General features: G+C 48.4%; 1 protein-coding gene across 1 annotated transcript in view; it reads left to right on the top strand.

Annotated features, from left to right (window-relative positions):
* LOC102804336 (hydroxymethylglutaryl-CoA lyase, mitochondrial-like) overlaps window positions 1-18,358 on the top strand; it is a 54,079-nt gene extending 35,721 nt beyond the window's left edge. Inside the window, exons 6-7 of the mRNA XM_085508207.1 lie at window positions 17,823-17,886; window positions 18,128-18,358. Coding sequence (XP_085364333.1) covers window positions 17,823-17,886; window positions 18,128-18,358 — 295 coding nt within the window. The remainder of the gene's footprint in view (window positions 1-17,822; window positions 17,887-18,127) is intronic.
* The last annotated feature ends 514 nt before the right edge of the window (window positions 18,359-18,872 follow it).

The raw sequence follows: 18,872 nt of genomic DNA on the forward strand, positions 1-18,872 counted from the left end.
GTTATGTTGGCCATCAGCAAAGCTAGGTTGGCCATCAGCAGAGTTATGTTGGCCATCAGCAAAGCTAGGTTGGCCACCAGCAGAGTTATGTTGGCCATCAGCAGAGCTATGTTGGCCATCAGCAGAGCTATGTTGGCCATCAGCAGAGTTATGTTGGCCATCAGCAGAGCTATGTTGGCCATCAGCAGAGCTATGTTGGCCATCAGCAGTTATGTTGGCCATCAGCAAAGCTAGGTTGGCCATCTGCAGAGTTATGTTGGCCATCAGCAGAGTTATGTTGGCCATCAGCAGAGCTATGTTGGCCATCAGCAGAGTTATGTTGGCCATCAGCAGAGCTATGTTGGCCATCAGCAGAGTTATGTTTGCCATCAGCAGAGCTATGTTTGCCACCAGCAGAGTTATGTTGGACATCAGCAGAGCTATGTTAGCCATCAGCAGAGCTATGTTGGCCATCAGCAGAGTTATGTTTGCCATCAGCAGAGCTATGTTGGCCATCTGCAGAGTTATGTTGGCCATCAGCAGAGTTATGTTGGCCATCAGCAAAGCTATGTTTGCCATCAGCAGAGCTATGGTTGCCATCAGCAGAGTTATGTTGGCCATCAGCAGAGTTATGTTTGCCATCAGCAGAGCTATGTTTGCCATCGGCAGAGTTATGTTGGCCATCAGCAGAGCTATGTTTGCCATCAGCAGAGTTATGTTGGCCATTAGCAGAGTTATGTTGGCCATCTGCAGAGATATGTTGGCCATCAGCAGAGCTATGTTGGCCATCTGCAGAGTTATGTTGGCCATCAGCAAAGCTAGGTTGGCCATCAGCAGAGTTATGTTGGCCATCTGCAGAGTTATGTTGGCCATCAGCAGAGCTATGTTGGTAATCAGCAGAGTTATGTTGGCCATTAGCAGAGCTATGTTGGCCATCAGCAGAGTTATGTTGGCCATCAGCAAAGCTAGGTTGGCCATCAGCAGAGTTATGTTTGCCATCAGCAGAGCTATGTTGGCCATCAGCAGAGTTATGTTGGCCATCAGCAAAGCTAGGTTGGCCATCATCAGAGTTATGTTGGCCATCAGCAAAGCTAGGTTGGCCACCAGCAGAGTTATGTTGGCCATCAGCAGAGCTATGTTGGCCATCAGCAGAGCTATGTTGGCCATCAGCAGAGCTATGTTGGCCATCAGCAGAGTTATGTTGGCCATCAGCAGAGCTATGTTGGCCATCAGCAGAGCTATGTTGGCCATCAGCAGAGTTATGTTGGCCATCAACAAAGCTAGGTTGGCCATCTGCAGAGTTATGTTGGCCATCAGCAGAGTTATGTTGGCCATCAGCAGAGTTATGTGAGCTATGTTGGCCATCAGCAAAGCTAGGTTGGCCATCAGCAAAGCTAGGTTGGCCATCAGCAGAGTTATGTTGGCCGTCAGCAAAGCTAGGTTGGCCATCAGCAAAGCTAGGTTGGCCATCAGCAAAGCTAGGTTGGCCATCTGCAGAGTTATGTTGGCCATTTGCAGAGTTATGTTGGCCATCAGCAGAGTGATGTTGGCCATCAGCAGAGCTATGTTGGCCATCAGCAAAGCTAGGTTGGCCATCAGCAAAGCTAGGTTGGCCATCAGCAGAGCTATGTTGGCCATCTGCAGAGTTATGTTGGCCATCAGCAAAGCTAGGTTGGCCATCAGCAGAGTTATGTTGGCCATCTGCAGAGTTATGTTGGCCATCAGCAGAGCTATGTTGGTAATCAGCAGAGTTATGTTGGCCATTAGCAGAGCTATGTTGGCCATCAGCAGAGTTATGTTGGCCATCAGCAAAGCTAGGTTGGCCATCAGCAGAGTTATGTTGGCCATCAGCAATGCTAGGTTGGCCATCAGCAAAGCTAGGTTGGCCATCTGCAGAGTTATGTTGGCTATCTGCAGAGTTATGTTGGCCATCAGCAGAGTTATGTTGGCCACCAGCAGAGTTATGTTGGCCATCAGCAGAGCTATGTTGGCCATCAGCAGAGTTATGTTGGCCATCAGCAGAGTTATGTTGGCCATCAGCAGAGCTATGTTGGCCATCAGCAGAGTTATGTTGGCCATCAGCAGAGCTATGTTGGCCATCTGCAGAGTTATGTTGACCATTTGCAGAGTTATGTTGGCCATCAGCAGAGTTATGTTGGCCATCAGCAGAGCTATGTTGGCCATCAGCAAAGCTAGGTTGGCCATCAGCAAAGCTAGGTTGGCCATCAGCAGAGCTATGTTGGCCATCAGCGGAGCTATGTTGCCCATCAGCAGAGCTATGTTGCCCATCAGCAGAGATATGTTGGCCATCAGCAGAGTTATGTTTGCCATCTGCAGAGTTATGTTGGCCATCAGCAGAGCTATGTTGGTCATCAGCAGAGTTATGTTGGCCATCAGCAGAGCTATGTTGGCCATCAGCAGAGTTATGTGAGCTATGTTGGCCATCAGCAAAGCTAGGTTGGCCATCAGCAAAGCTAGGTTGGCCATCAGCAGAGTTATGTTGGCCGTCAGCAAAGCTAGGTTGGCCATCAGCAAAGCTAGGTTGGCCATCAGCAAAGCTAGGTTGGCCATCTGCAGAGTTATGTTGGCCATTTGCAGAGTTATGTTGGCCATCAGCAGAGTTATGTTGGCCATCAGCAGAGCTATGTTGGCCATCAGCAAAGCTAGGTTGGCCATCAGCAAAGCTAGGTTGGTCATCAGCAGAGTTATGTTGGCCATCAACAAAGCTAGGTTGGCCATCAGCAAAGCTAAGTTGGCCATCAGCAAAGCTAGGTTGGCCATCTGCAGAGTTATGTTGGCCATTTGCAGAGTTATGTTGGCCATCAGCAGAGTTATGTTGGCCATCAGCAGAGCTATGTTGGCCATCAGCAAAGCTAGGTTGGCCATCAGCAAAGCTAGGTTGGCCATCAGCAGAGCTATGTTGGCCATCAGCGGAGCTATGTTGCCCATCAGCAGAGCTATGTTGCCCATCAGCAGAGATATGTTGGCCATCAGCAGAGCTATGTTGGCCATCAGCAGAGCTATGTTGGCCATCAGCAGAGCTATGTTGGCCATCAGCAGAGTTATGTTGGCCATCAGCAGAGCTATGTTGGCCATCAGCAGAGTTATGTTGGCCATCAGCAAAGCTATGTTGGCCATCAGCAGAGTTATGTAGGCCATCAGCAAAGCTAGGTTGGCCATCAGCAGAGTTATGTTTGCCATCAGCAGAGCTATGTTGGCCATCAGCAGAGTTATGTTGGCCATCAGCAAAGCTAGGTTGGCCATCAGCAGAGTTATGTTGGCCATCAGCAAAGCTAGGTTGGCCACCAGCAGAGTTATGTTGGCCATCAGCAGAGCTATGTTGGCCATCAGCAGAGCTATGTTGGCCATCAGCAGAGTTATGTTGGCCATCAGCAGAGCTATGTTGGCCATCAGCAGAGCTATGTTGGCCATCAGCAGAGTTATGTTGGCCATCAACAAAGCTAGGGTGGCCATCTGCAGAGTTATGTTGGCCATCAGCAGAGTTATGTTGGCCATCAGCAGAGCTATGTTGGCCATCAGCAGAGTTATGTTGGCCATCAGCAGAGCTATGTTGGCCATCTGCAGAGTTATGTTGGCCATCAGCAGAGTTATGTTGGCCACCAGCAGAGTTATGTTGGCCATCAGCAGAGCTATGTTGGCCATCAGCAGAGTTATGTTGGCCATCAGCAGAGTTATGTTGGCCATCAGCAGAGCTATGTTGGCCATCAGCAGAGCTATGTTGGCCATCAGCAAAGCTAGGTTGGCCATCAGCAAAGCTAGGTTGGCCATCAGCAGAGCTATGTTGGCCATCAGCGGAGCTATGTTGCCCATCAGCAGAGCTATGTTGCCCATCAGCAGAGATATGTTGGCCATCAGCAGAGCTATGTTGGCCATCAGCAGAGCTATGTTGGCCATCAGCAGAGCTATGTTGGCCATCAGCAGAGTTATGTTGGCCATCAGCAGAGCTATGTTGGCCATCAGCAGAGTTATGTTGGCCATCAGCAAAGCTATGTTGGCCATCAGCAGAGTTATGTTGGCCATCAGCAAAGCTAGGTTGGCCATCAGCAGAGTTATGTTTGCCATCAGCAGAGCTATGTTGGCCATCAGCAGAGTTATGTTGGCCATCAGCAAAGCTAGGTTGGCCATCAGCAGAGTTATGTTGGCCATCAGCAAAGCTAGGTTGGCCACCAGCAGAGTTATGTTGGCCATCAGCAGAGCTATGTTGGCCATCAGCAGAGCTATGTTGGCCATCAGCAGAGTTATGTTGGCCATCAGCAGAGCTATGTTGGCCATCAGCAGAGCTATGTTGGCCATCAGCAGAGTTATGTTGGCCATCAACAAAGCTAGGTTGGCCATCTGCAGAGTTATGTTGGCCATCAGCAGAGTTATGTTGGCCATCAGCAGAGCTATGTTGGCCATCAGCAGAGTTATGTTGGCCATCAGCAGAGCTATGTTGGCCATCAGCAGAGTTATGTTTGCCATCAGCAGAGCTATGTTTGCCACCAGCAGAGTTATGTTGGACATCAGCAGAGCTATGTTAGCCATCAGCAGAGCTATGTTGGCCATCAGCAGAGTTATGTTTGCCATCAGCAGAGCTATGTTGGCCACCTGCAGAGTTATGTTGGCCATCAGCAGAGTTATGTTGGCCATCAGCAGAGCTATGTTTGCCATCAGCAGAGCTATGGTTGCCATCAGCAGAGTTATGTTGGCCATCAGCAGAGCTATGTTGGCCATCAGCAGAGTTATGTTGGCCATCAACAGAGTTATGTTGGCCATCAGCAGAGCTGTGTTTGCCATCAGCAGAGTTATGTTGGCCATCAGCAGAGCTATGTTGGCCATCAGCGGAGCTATGTTGCCCATCAGCAGAGCTATGTTGGCCATCAGCAGAGATATGTTGGCCATCAGCAGAGCTATGTTGGCCATCAGCAGAGCTATGTTGGCCATCAGCAGAGCTATGTTGCCCATCAGCAGAGCTATGTTGGCCATCAGCAAAGCTAGGTTGGCCATCAGCAAAGCTAGGTTGGCCATCAGCAGAGCTATGTTGGCCATCAGCGGAGCTATGTTGCCCATCAGCAGAGCTATGTTGGCCATCAGCAGAGATATGTTGGCCATCAGCAGAGCTATGTTGGCCATCAGCAGAGCTATGTTGGCCATCAGCAGAGCTATGTTGGCCATCAGCAGAGCTATGTTGGCCATCAGCAGAGCTATGTTGGCCATCAGCAGAGTTATGTTGGCCATCAGCAAAGCTAGGTTGGCCATCAGCAGAGTTATGTTTGCAATCAGCAGAGCTATGTTGGCCATCAGCAGAGTTATGTTGGCCATCAGCAAAGCTAGGTTGGCCATCAGCAGAGTTATGTTGGCCATCAGCAAAGCTAGGTTGGCCACCAGCAGAGTTATGTTGGCCATCAGCAGAGCTATGTTGGCCATCAGCAGAGCTATGTTGGCCATCAGCAGAGTTATGTTGGCCATCAGCAGAGCTATGTTGGCCATCAGCAGAGCTATGTTGGCCATCAGCAAAGCTAGGTTGGCCATCAGCAAAGCTAGGTTGGTCATCAGCAGAGTTATGTTGGCCATCAACAAAGCTAGGTTGGCCATCAGCAAAGCTAAGTTGGCCATCAGCAAAGCTAGGTTGGCCATCTGCAGAGTTATGTTGGCCATTTGCAGAGTTATGTTGGCCATCAGCAGAGTTATGTTGGCCATCAGCAGAGCTATGTTGGCCATCAGCAAAGCTAGGTTGGCCATCAGCAAAGCTAGGTTGGCCATCAGCAAAGCTAGGTTGGCCATCAGCAGAGCTATGTTGGCCATCAGCGGAGCTATGTTGCCCATCAGCAGAGCTATGTTGCCCATCAGCAGAGATATGTTGGCCATCAGCAGAGCTATGTTGGCCATCAGCAGAGCTATGTTGGCCATCAGCAGAGCTATGTTGGCCATCAGCAGAGTTATGTTGGCCATCAGCAAAGCTAGGTTGGCCATCAGCAGAGTTATGTTTGCAATCAGCAGAGCTATGTTGGCCATCAGCAGAGTTATGTTGGCCATCAGCAAAGCTAGGTTGGCCATCAGCAGAGTTATGTTGGCCATCAGCAAAGCTAGGTTGGCCACCAGCAGAGTTATGTTGGCCATCAGCAGAGCTATGTTGGCCATCAGCAGAGCTATGTTGGCCATCAGCAGAGTTATGTTGGCCATCAGCAGAGCTATGTTGGCCATCAGCAGAGCTATGTTGGCCATCAGCAAAGCTAAGTTGGCCATCAGCAAAGCTAGGTTGGCCATCTGCAGAGTTATGTTGGCCATTTGCAGAGTTATGTTGGTCATCAGCAGAGTGATGTTGGCCATCAGCAGAGCTATGTTGGCCATCAGCAAAGCTAGGTTGGCCATCAGCAAAGCTAGGTTGGCCATCAGCAGAGCTATGTTGGCCATCAGCGGAGCTATGTTGCCCATCAGCAGAGCTATGTTGCCCATCAGCAGAGATATGTTGGCCATCAGCAGAGTTATGTTTGCCATCTGCAGAGTTATGTTGGCCATCAGCAGAGCTATGTTGGTCATCAGCAGAGTTATGTTGGCCATCAGCAGAGCTATGTTGGCCATCAGCAGAGTTATGTGAGCTATGTTGGCCATCAGCAAAGCTAGGTTGGCCATCAGCAAAGCTAGGTTGGCCATCAGCAGAGTTATGTTGGCCATCAGCAAAGCTAGGTTGGCCATCAGCAAAGCTAGGTTGGCCATCAGCAAAGCTAGGTTGGCCATCTGCAGAGTTATGTTGGCCATTTGCAGAGTTATGTTGGCCATCAACAGAGTTATGTTGGCCATCAGCAGAGCTATGTTGGCCATCAGCAAAGCTAGGTTGGCCATCAGCAAAGCTAGGTTGGTCATCAGCAGAGTTATGTTGGCCATCAACAAAGCTAGGTTGGCCATCAGCAAAGCTAAGTTGGCCATCAGCAAAGCTAGGTTGGCCATCTGCAGAGTTATGTTGGCCATTTGCAGAGTTATGTTGGCCATCAGCAGAGTTATGTTGGCCATCAGCAGAGCTATGTTGGCCATCAGCAAAGCTAGGTTGGCCATCAGCAAAGCTAGGTTGGCCATCAGCAAAGCTAGGTTGGCCATCAGCAGAGCTATGTTGGCCATCAGCGGAGCTATGTTGCCCATCAGCAGAGCTATGTTGCCCATCAGCAGAGATATGTTGGCCATCAGCAGAGCTATGTTGGCCATCAGCAGAGCTATGTTGGCCATCAGCAGAGCTATGTTGGCCATCAGCAGAGCTATGTTGGCCATCAGCAGAGCTATGTTGGCCATCAGCAGAGTTATGTTGGCCATCAGCAAAGCTATGTTGGCCATCAGCAGAGTTATGTTGGCCATCAGCAAAGCTAGGTTGGCCATCAGCAGAGTTATGTTTGCAATCAGCAGAGCTATGTTGGCCATCAGCAGAGTTATGTTGGCCATCAGCAAAGCTAGGTTGGCCATCAGCAGAGTTATGTTGGCCATCAGCAAAGCTAGGTTGGCCACCAGCAGAGTTATGTTGGCCATCAGCAGAGCTATGTTGGCCATCAACAGAGCTATGTTGGCCATCAGCAGAGTTATGTTGGCCATCAGCAGAGCTATGTTGGCCATCAGCAGAGCTATGTTGGCCATCAGCAGTTATGTTGGCCATCAGCAAAGCTAGGTTGGCCATCTGCAGAGTTATGTTGGCCATCAGCAGAGTTATGTTGGCCATCAGCAGAGCTATGTTGGCCATCAGCAGAGTTATGTTGGCCATCAGCAGAGCTATGTTGGCCATCAGCAGAGTTATGTTTGCCATCAGCAGAGCTATGTTTGCCACCAGCAGAGTTATGTTGGACATCAGCAGAGCTATGTTAGCCATCAGCAGAGCTATGTTGGCCATCAGCAGAGTTATGTTTGCCATCAGCAGAGCTATGTTGGCCATCTGCAGAGTTATGTTGGCCATCAGCAGAGTTATGTTGGCCATCAGCAGAGCTATGTTTGCCATCAGCAGAGCTATGGTTGCCATCAGCAGAGTTATGTTGGCCATCAGCAGAGTTATGTTTGCCATCAGCAGAGCTATGTTTGCCATCGGCAGAGTTATGTTGGCCATCAGCAGAGCTATGTTTGCCATCAGCAGAGTTATGTTGGCCATCAGCAGAGTTATGTTGGCCATCTGCAGAGATATGTTGGCCATCAGCAGAGCTATGTTGGCCATCTGCAGAGTTATGTTGGCCATCAGCAAAGCTAGGTTGGCCATCAGCAGAGTTATGTTGGCCATCTGCAGAGTTATGTTGGCCATCAGCAGAGCTATGTTGGTAATCAGCAGAGTTATGTTGGCCATTAGCAGAGCTATGTTGGCCATCAGCAGAGTTATGTTGGCCATCAGCAAAGCTAGGTTGGCCATCAGCAGAGTTATGTTTGCCATCAGCAGAGCTATGTTGGCCATCAGCAGAGTTATGTTGGCCATCAGCAAAGCTAGGTTGGCCATCATCAGAGTTATGTTGGCCATCAGCAAAGCTAGGTTGGCCACCAGCAGAGTTATGTTGGCCATCAGCAGAGCTATGTTGGCCATCAGCAGAGCTATGTTGGCCATCAGCAGAGCTATGTTGGCCATCAGCAGAGTTATGTTGGCCATCAGCAGAGCTATGTTGGCCATCAGCAGAGCTATGTTGGCCATCAGCAGAGTTATGTTGGCCATCAACAAAGCTAGGTTGGCCATCTGCAGAGTTATGTTGGCCATCAGCAGAGTTATGTTGGCCATCAGCAGAGTTATGTGAGCTATGTTGGCCATCAGCAAAGCTAGGTTGGCCATCAGCAAAGCTAGGTTGGCCATCAGCAGAGTTATGTTGGCCGTCAGCAAAGCTAGGTTGGCCATCAGCAAAGCTAGGTTGGCCATCAGCAAAGCTAGGTTGGCCATCTGCAGAGTTATGTTGGCCATTTGCAGAGTTATGTTGGCCATCAGCAGAGTGATGTTGGCCATCAGCAGAGCTATGTTGGCCATCAGCAAAGCTAGGTTGGCCATCAGCAAAGCTAGGTTGGCCATCAGCAGAGCTATGTTGGCCATCTGCAGAGTTATGTTGGCCATCAGCAAAGCTAGGTTGGCCATCAGCAGAGTTATGTTGGCCATCTGCAGAGTTATGTTGGCCATCAGCAGAGCTATGTTGGTAATCAGCAGAGTTATGTTGGCCATTAGCAGAGCTATGTTGGCCATCAGCAGAGTTATGTTGGCCATCAGCAAAGCTAGGTTGGCCATCAGCAGAGTTATGTTGGCCATCAGCAATGCTAGGTTGGCCATCAGCAAAGCTAGGTTGGCCATCTGCAGAGTTATGTTGGCTATCTGCAGAGTTATGTTGGCCATCAGCAGAGTTATGTTGGCCACCAGCAGAGTTATGTTGGCCATCAGCAGAGCTATGTTGGCCATCAGCAGAGTTATGTTGGCCATCAGCAGAGTTATGTTGGCCATCAGCAGAGCTATGTTGGCCATCAGCAGAGTTATGTTGGCCATCAGCAGAGCTATGTTGGCCATCTGCAGAGTTATGTTGACCATTTGCAGAGTTATGTTGGCCATCAGCAGAGTTATGTTGGCCATCAGCAGAGCTATGTTGGCCATCAGCAAAGCTAGGTTGGCCATCAGCAAAGCTAGGTTGGCCATCAGCAGAGCTATGTTGGCCATCAGCGGAGCTATGTTGCCCATCAGCAGAGCTATGTTGCCCATCAGCAGAGATATGTTGGCCATCAGCAGAGTTATGTTTGCCATCTGCAGAGTTATGTTGGCCATCAGCAGAGCTATGTTGGTCATCAGCAGAGTTATGTTGGCCATCAGCAGAGCTATGTTGGCCATCAGCAGAGTTATGTGAGCTATGTTGGCCATCAGCAAAGCTAGGTTGGCCATCAGCAAAGCTAGGTTGGCCATCAGCAGAGTTATGTTGGCCGTCAGCAAAGCTAGGTTGGCCATCAGCAAAGCTAGGTTGGCCATCAGCAAAGCTAGGTTGGCCATCTGCAGAGTTATGTTGGCCATTTGCAGAGTTATGTTGGCCATCAGCAGAGTTATGTTGGCCATCAGCAGAGCTATGTTGGCCATCAGCAAAGCTAGGTTGGCCATCAGCAAAGCTAGGTTGGTCATCAGCAGAGTTATGTTGGCCATCAACAAAGCTAGGTTGGCCATCAGCAAAGCTAAGTTGGCCATCAGCAAAGCTAGGTTGGCCATCTGCAGAGTTATGTTGGCCATTTGCAGAGTTATGTTGGCCATCAGCAGAGTTATGTTGGCCATCAGCAGAGCTATGTTGGCCATCAGCAAAGCTAGGTTGGCCATCAGCAAAGCTAGGTTGGCCATCAGCAGAGCTATGTTGGCCATCAGCGGAGCTATGTTGCCCATCAGCAGAGCTATGTTGCCCATCAGCAGAGATATGTTGGCCATCAGCAGAGCTATGTTGGCCATCAGCAGAGCTATGTTGGCCATCAGCAGAGCTATGTTGGCCATCAGCAGAGTTATGTTGGCCATCAGCAGAGCTATGTTGGCCATCAGCAGAGTTATGTTGGCCATCAGCAAAGCTATGTTGGCCATCAGCAGAGTTATGTAGGCCATCAGCAAAGCTAGGTTGGCCATCAGCAGAGTTATGTTTGCCATCAGCAGAGCTATGTTGGCCATCAGCAGAGTTATGTTGGCCATCAGCAAAGCTAGGTTGGCCATCAGCAGAGTTATGTTGGCCATCAGCAAAGCTAGGTTGGCCACCAGCAGAGTTATGTTGGCCATCAGCAGAGCTATGTTGGCCATCAGCAGAGCTATGTTGGCCATCAGCAGAGTTATGTTGGCCATCAGCAGAGCTATGTTGGCCATCAGCAGAGCTATGTTGGCCATCAGCAGAGTTATGTTGGCCATCAACAAAGCTAGGGTGGCCATCTGCAGAGTTATGTTGGCCATCAGCAGAGTTATGTTGGCCATCAGCAGAGCTATGTTGGCCATCAGCAGAGTTATGTTGGCCATCAGCAGAGCTATGTTGGCCATCTGCAGAGTTATGTTGGCCATCAGCAGAGTTATGTTGGCCACCAGCAGAGTTATGTTGGCCATCAGCAGAGCTATGTTGGCCATCAGCAGAGTTATGTTGGCCATCAGCAGAGTTATGTTGGCCATCAGCAGAGCTATGTTGGCCATCAGCAGAGTTATGTTGGCCATCAGCAGAGCTATGTTGGCGATCAGCAAAGCTAGGTTGGCCATCAGCAAAGCTAGGTTGGCCATCAGCAGAGCTATGTTGGCCATCAGCGGAGCTATGTTGCCCATCAGCAGAGCTATGTTGCCCATCAGCAGAGATATGTTGGCCATCAGCAGAGCTATGTTGGCCATCAGCAGAGCTATGTTGGCCATCAGCAGAGCTATGTTGGCCATCAGCAGAGTTATGTTGGCCATCAGCAGAGCTATGTTGGCCATCAGCAGAGTTATGTTGGCCATCAGCAAAGCTATGTTGGCCATCAGCAGAGTTATGTTGGCCATCAGCAAAGCTAGGTTGGCCATCAGCAGAGTTATGTTTGCCATCAGCAGAGCTATGTTGGCCATCAGCAGAGTTATGTTGGCCATCAGCAAAGCTAGGTTGGCCATCAGCAGAGTTATGTTGGCCATCAGCAAAGCTAGGTTGGCCACCAGCAGAGTTATGTTGGCCATCAGCAGAGCTATGTTGGCCATCAGCAGAGCTATGTTGGCCATCAGCAGAGTTATGTTGGCCATCAGCAGAGCTATGTTGGCCATCAGCAGAGCTATGTTGGCCATCAGCAGAGTTATGTTGGCCATCAACAAAGCTAGGTTGGCCATCTGCAGAGTTATGTTGGCCATCAGCAGAGTTATGTTGGCCATCTGCAGAGCTATGTTGGCCATCAGCAGAGTTATGTTGGCCATCAGCAGAGCTATGTTGGCCATCAGCAGAGTTATGTTTGCCATCAGCAGAGCTATGTTTGCCACCAGCAGAGTTATGTTGGACATCAGCAGAGCTATGTTAGCCATCAGCAGAGCTATGTTGGCCATCAGCAGAGTTATGTTTGCCATCAGCAGAGCTATGTTGGCCACCTGCAGAGTTATGTTGGCCATCAGCAGAGTTATGTTGGCCATCAGCAGAGCTATGTTTGCCATCAGCAGAGCTATGGTTGCCATCAGCAGAGTTATGTTGGCCATCAGCAGAGTTATGTTTGCCATCAGCAGAGCTATGTTTGCCATCGGCAGAGTTATGTTGGCCATCAGCAGAGCTATGTTTGCCATCAGCAGAGTTATGTTGGCCATCAGCAGAGTTATGTTTGCCATCAGCAGAGTTATGTTGGCCATCTGCAGAGTTATGTTGGCCATCAGCAGAGCTATGTTGGCCATCTGCAGAGTTATGTTGGCCATCAGCAAAGCTAGGTTGGCCATCAGCAGAGTTATGTTGGCCATCTGCAGAGTTATGTTGGCCATCAGCAGAGCTATGTTGGTAATCAGCAGAGTTATGTTGGCCATTAGCAGAGCTATGTTGGCCATCAGCAGAGTTATGTTGGCCATCAGCAAAGCTAGGTTGGCCATCAGCAGAGTTATGTTGGCCATCAGCAATGCTAGGTTGGCCATCAGCAAAGCTAGGTTGGCCATCTGCAGAGTTATGTTGGCCATCTGCAGAGTTATGTTGGCCATCAGCAGAGTTATGTTGGCCACCAGCAGAGTTATGTTCGCCATCAGCAGAGCTATGTTGGCCATCAGCAGAGTTATGTTGGCCATCAGCAGAGTTATGTTGGCCATCAGCAGAGCTATGTTGGCCATCAGCAGAGTTATGTTGGCCATCAGCAGAGCTATGTTGGCCATCAGCAGAGTTATGTTGGCCATCAGCAGAGCTATGTTGGCCATCAGCAGTTATGTTGGCCATAAGCAGAGCTATGTTGGCCATCAGCAGAGTTATGTTGGCCATCAGCAAAGCTAGGTTGGCCATCAGCAGAGTTATGTTTGCCATCAGCAGAGCTATGTTGGCCATCAGCAGAGCTATGTTGGCCATCAGCAAAGTTAGGTTGGCCATCAGCATAGTTATGTTGGCCATCAGCAAAGCTAGGTTGGCCATCAGCAGAGTTATGTTGGCCATCAGCAGAGCTATGTTGGCCATCAGCAGAGCTATGTTGGCCATCAGCAGAGCTATGTTGGCCATCAGCAGAGCTATGTTGGCCATCAGCAGAGTTATGTTGGCCATCAGCAAAGCTAGGTTGGTCATCAGCAGAGTTATGTTGGCCATCAGCAGAGCTATGTTTGCCATCAGCAGAGTTATGTTGGCCATCAGCAGAGTTATGTTTGCCATCAGCAGAGTTATGTTGGCCATCTGCAGAGTTATGTTGGCCATCAGCAGAGCTATGTTGGCCATCTGCAGAGTTATGTTGGCCATCAGCAAAGCTAGGTTGGCCATCAGCAGTTATGTTGGCCATCTGCAGAGTTATGTTGGCCATCAGCAGAGCTATGTTGGTAATCAGCAGAGTTATGTTGGCCATTAGCAGAGCTATGTTGGCCATCAGCAGAGTTATGTTGGCCATCAGCAAAGCTAGGTTGGCCATCAGCAAAGCTAGGTTGGCCATCAGCAAAGCTAGGTTGGCCATCTGCAGAGTTATGTTGGCCATCTGCAGAGTTATGTTGGCCATCAGCAGAGTTATGTTGGCCACCAGCAGAGTTATGTTGGCCATCAGCAGAGCTATGTTGGCCATCAGCAGAGTTATGTTGGCCATCAGCAGAGTTATGTTGGCCATCAGCAGAGTTATGTTGGCCATCAGCAGAGCTATGTTGGCCATCAGCAAAGCTAGGTTGGCCATCAGCAAAGCTAGGTTGGCCATCAGCAGAGCTATGTTGGCCATCAGCAGAGTTATGTTGGCCATCAGCAGAGCTATGTTGGCCATCAGCAGAGTTATGTTGGCCATCAGCAGAGCTATGTTGGCCATCAGCAGAGTTATGTTAGCCATCAGCAAAGCTAGGTTGGCCATCAGCAGAGTTATGTTGGCCATCAGCAGAGTTATGTTGGCCATCAGCAGAGTTATGTTGGCCATCAGCAGAGCTATGTTGGCCATCAGCAGAGTTATGTTGGCCATCAGCAGAGCTATGTTGGCCATCAGCAGAGTTATGTTGGCCATCAGCAGAGCTATGTTGGCCATCAGCAGAGTTATGTTAGCCATCAGCAAAGCTAGGTTGGCCATCAGCAGAGTTATGTTTGCCATCAGCAGAGCTATGTTGGCCATCAGCAGAGCTATGTTGGCCATCTGCAAAGCTAGGTTGGCCATCAGCATAGTTATGTTGGCCATCAGCAAAGCTAGGTTGGCCATCAGCAGAGTTATGTTGGCCATCAGCAGAGCTATGTTGGCCATCAGCAGAGCTATGTTGGCCATCAGCAGAGCTATGTTGGCCATCAGCAGAGCTATGTTGGCCATCAGCAGAGTTATGTTAGCCATCAGCAAAGCTAGGTTGGCCATCAGCAGAGTTATGTTGGCCATCAGCAGAGTTATGTTGGCCATCAGCAGAGTTATGTTGGCCATCAGCAGAGCTATGTTGGCCATCAGCAGAGTTATGTTGGCCATCAGCAGAGCTATGTTGGCCATCAGCAGAGTTATGTTGGCCATCAGCAGAGCTATGTTGGCCATCAGCAGAGTTATGTTAGCCATCAGCAAAGCTAGGTTGGCCATCAGCAGAGTTATGTTTGCCATCAGCAGAGCTATGTTGGCCATCAGCAGAGCTATGTTGGCCATCTGCAAAGCTAGGTTGGCCATCAGCAGAGTTATGTTGGCCATCAGCAAAGCTAGGTTGGCCATCAGCAGAGTTATGTTGGCCATCAGCAGAGCTATGTTGGCCATCAGCAGAGCTATGTTGGCCATCAGCAGAGCTATGTTGGCCATCAGCAGAGCTATGTTGGCCATCTGCAGAGTTATGTTGGCCATCAGCAAAGCTAGGTTGGCCATCAGCAGAGTTATGTTGGCCATCAGCAAAGCTAGGTTGGCCATCTGCAGAGTTATGTTGGCCATCAGCAGAGTTATGTTGGCCATCAGCAGAGCTATGTTGGCCATCAGCAGAGTTATGTTGGCCATCAGCAGAGCTATGTTGGCCATCAGCAGAGTTATGTTGGCCATCAGCAAAGCTATGTTTGCCACCAGCAGAGTTATGTTGGACATCAGCAGAGCTATGTTTGCCATCAGCAGAGCTTTGTTGGCCATCAGCAGAGTTATGTTTGCCATCAGCAGAGCTATGTTGGCCATCTGCAGAGTTATGTTGGCCATCAGCAGAGTTATGTTGGCCATCAGCAGAGCTATGGTTGCCATCAGCAGAGTTATGTTGGCCATCAGCAGAGTTTTGTTTGCCATCAGCAGAGCTATGTTTGCCATCGGCAGAGTTATGTTGGCCGTCAGCAGAGCTATGTTTGCCATCAGCAGAGTTATGTTGGCCATCAGCAGAGTTATGTTTGCCATCAGCAGAGTTATGTTGGCCATCTGCAGAGTTATGTTGACCATCAGCGGAGCTATGTTGGCCATCTGCAGAGTTATGTTGGCCATCAGCAAAGCTAGGTTGGCCATCAGCAGAGTTATGTTGGTCATCTGCAGAGTTATGTTGGCCATCAGCAGAGCTATGTTGGTAATCAGCAGAGTTATGTTGGCCATTAGCAGAGCTATGTTGGCCATCAGCAGAGTTATGTTGGCCATCAGCAAAGCTAGGTTGGCCATCAGCAGACTTATGTTGGCCATCAGCAGACTTATGTTGGCCATCAGCAAAGCTAGGTTGGCCATCAGCAAAGCTAGGTTGGCCATCTGCAGAGTTATGTTGGCCATCTGCAGAGTTATGTTGGCCATCAGCAGAGTTATGTTGGCCATCAGCAGAGCTATGTTTGCCATCAGCAGAGCTATGGTTGCCATCAGCAGAGTTATGTTGGCCATCAGCAGAGTTATGTTTGCCATCAGCAGAGCTATGTTTGCCATCGGTAGAGTTATGTTGGCCATCAGCAGAGCTATGTTTGCCACCAGCAGAGTTATGTTGGCCATCAGCAGAGTTATGTTTGCCATCAGCAGAGTTATGTTGGCCATCTGCAGAGTTATGTTGGCCATCAGCAGAGCTATGTTGGCCATCTGCAGAGTTATGTTGGCCATCAGCAAAGCTAGGTTGGCCATCAGCAGAGTTATGTTGGCCATCAGCAGAGCTATGTTGGTAATCAGCAGAGTTATGTTGGCCATTAGCAGAGCTATGTTGGCCATCAGCAGAGTTATGTTGGCCATCAGTAAAGCTAGGTTGGCCATCAGCAGAGTTATGTTGGCCATCAGCAAAGCTAGGTTGGCCATCAGCAAAGCTAGGTTGGCCATCTGCAGAGTTATGTTGGCCATCTGCAGAGTTATGTTGGCCATCAGCAGAGTTATGTTGGCCACCAGCAGAGTTATGTTGGCCATCAGCAGAGCTATGTTGGCCATCAGCAGAGTTATGTTGGCCATCAGCAGAGTTATGTTGGCCATCAGCAGAGCTATGTTGGCCATCAGCAGAGTTATGTTGGCCATCAGCAGAGCTATGTTGGCCATCTGCAGAGTTATGTTGGCCATCAGCAGAGCTATGTTGGCCATCAGCAGAGTTATGTTGGCCATCAGCAGAGCTATGTTGGCCATCAGCAGAGTTATGTTGGCCATCAGCAGAGCTATGTTGGCCATCAGCTGAGTTATGTTGGCCATCAGCAAAGCTAGGTTGGCCATCAGCAGAGTTATGTTTGCCATCAGCAGAGCTATGTTGGCCATCAGCAGAGCTATGTTGGCCATCAGCAAAGCTAGGTTGGCCATCAGCATAGTTATGTTGGCCATCAGCAAAGCTAGGTTGGCCATCAGCAGAGTTATGTTGGCCATCAGCAGAGTTATGTTGGCCATCAGCAGAGCTATGTTGGCCATCAGCAGAGCTATGTTGGCCATCAGCAGAGCTATGTTGGCCATCAGCAGAGCTATGTTGGCCATCAGCAGAGTTATGTTGGCCATCAGCAAAGCTAGGTTGGCCATCAGCAGAGTTATGTTGGCCATCAGCAAAGCTAGGTTGGCCATCTGCAGAGTTATGTTGGCCATCTGCAAAGCTAGGTTGGCCATCTGCAGCGTTATGTTGGCCATCAGCAGAGTTATGTTGGCCATCAGCAGAGCTATGTTGGCCATCAGCAGAGTTATGTTGGCCATCAGCAGAGCTATGTTTGCCATCAGCAGAGTTATGTCGGCCATCAGCAGAGCTATGTTTGCCATCAGCAGAGTTATGTTGGCCATCAGCAGAGCTATGTTGGCCATCAGCAGAGTTATGTTTGCCATCAGCAGAGCTATGTTTGCCATCAGCAGAGTTATGTTGGCCATCAGCAGAGCTATGTTTGCCAGCAGCAGAGCTATGTTGGCCATCAGCAGATTTGTGTTTGCCATCAGCAGAGCTATGTTGACCATCTGCAGAGTTATGTTGGCCATCAGCAGAGTTATGTTGGCCATCAGCAGAGCTATGGTTGCCATCAGCAGAGTTATGTTGGCCATCAGCAGAGTTATGTTTGCCATCAGCAGAGTTATGTTTGCCATCAGCAGAGCTATGTTTGCCATCAGCAGAATTATGTTTGCCATCAGCAGAGCTATGTTTGCCATCAGCAGAGCTATGTTTGCCGTCAGCAGAGCTATGTTGGCCATCAGCAGAGCTATGTTGGCCATCAGCAGAGTTATGTTGGCCATCAGCAAAGCTAGGTTGGCCATCTGCAGAGCTCAGCCGGTCATCAGCAGAGTTATGTTGACCATTTGCAGAGTTAAGTCTCTTCTGGTTGTTACAAGGCTCTTCTGGTTATTACCAGTCCATTCTGACTGTTACCAGTCTCTTTTGATTGTAACCAGTCAAGATAAATGATGTCTTTTTTATTTTAAAATTACAGATATATATCATGTGTTGTTGGTTGTCCATATCAAGGAAAAATAGAACCCAAAGCTGTGGCTCAGGTAATTTGTCAACAAATTATGTGTAATATATTTGGTAATTGGTTAATCACAATTGGTCAGCTGATATCATGACACACTACTAGATTCCCATATTTGGAAATTAGTTAATCATAATTGGTCAGCTGATATCATGTGATTATACTACAATGCCATATTTGGGAATTAGTTAATCAAAATTGATCAGCTGATATCATGTGATTATACTACATTTCAATATTTGGGAATTGATTAACCTTATTAGGTGGCAAAGAAGATGTATACAATGGGATGTTATGAGATCTCACTTGGAGACACGATAGGAGTTGGAACACCTGGTTCAATCAAGGCTATGCTGGAGGCTGTCATGAAAGAAATCCCAGTTGAAAAAATAGCAGTACATTGTCATGACACATATGGACAAGCATTGGCAAACATACTCACAGCTGTACAGGTAGGTCTAAAAAAAAGACACACAGAAATTTGTTTGATGTAACATTTATTGCTATTTGATTTTTAACATTTGATATGCAAGAATAAGTCAAGAGAAGTTACACGACACACATACCAAGATCAAGAAAATATTAGGTACATGAAAATTTCTGATTACAACTCTTTTTTTTTAATCAGTATGAAACCTGTGCATTTGACCATTCTGTGCATGTTTTGTACATCTGATATTAGTTAGCTAATGTTACCTCAAGTGCTAAATTAATAGAATTAATAGCCAATGTCAGTAAAGTCGCCAAGTTTACATAGGTTTGTCTTTAATACATGCTTTTTGACTCATTTACTGTACTTTACTGTACTTTAGTAGCCTACAAAATTTAATATTACATGTAATAACATAAATAATCAATTGAGTTTTCACATTTTCCTCATAACGGTGCTTTGGCTATTCCCTATTTGGATGAAGTATCATGTTTTAATTTGAATCCCCCTTGCAAGAGTTGTAAGCAATAATTTTCCTATGTTTATTTCTTTCAAGAGATATGTTTCAAGACATTATC

Source organism: Saccoglossus kowalevskii, chromosome 14 (assembly GCF_978046115.1).
Source record: "Saccoglossus kowalevskii chromosome 14, keSacKowa6.1, whole genome shotgun sequence".
NCBI classification, from domain to species: Eukaryota; Metazoa; Hemichordata; class Enteropneusta; family Harrimaniidae; genus Saccoglossus; species Saccoglossus kowalevskii.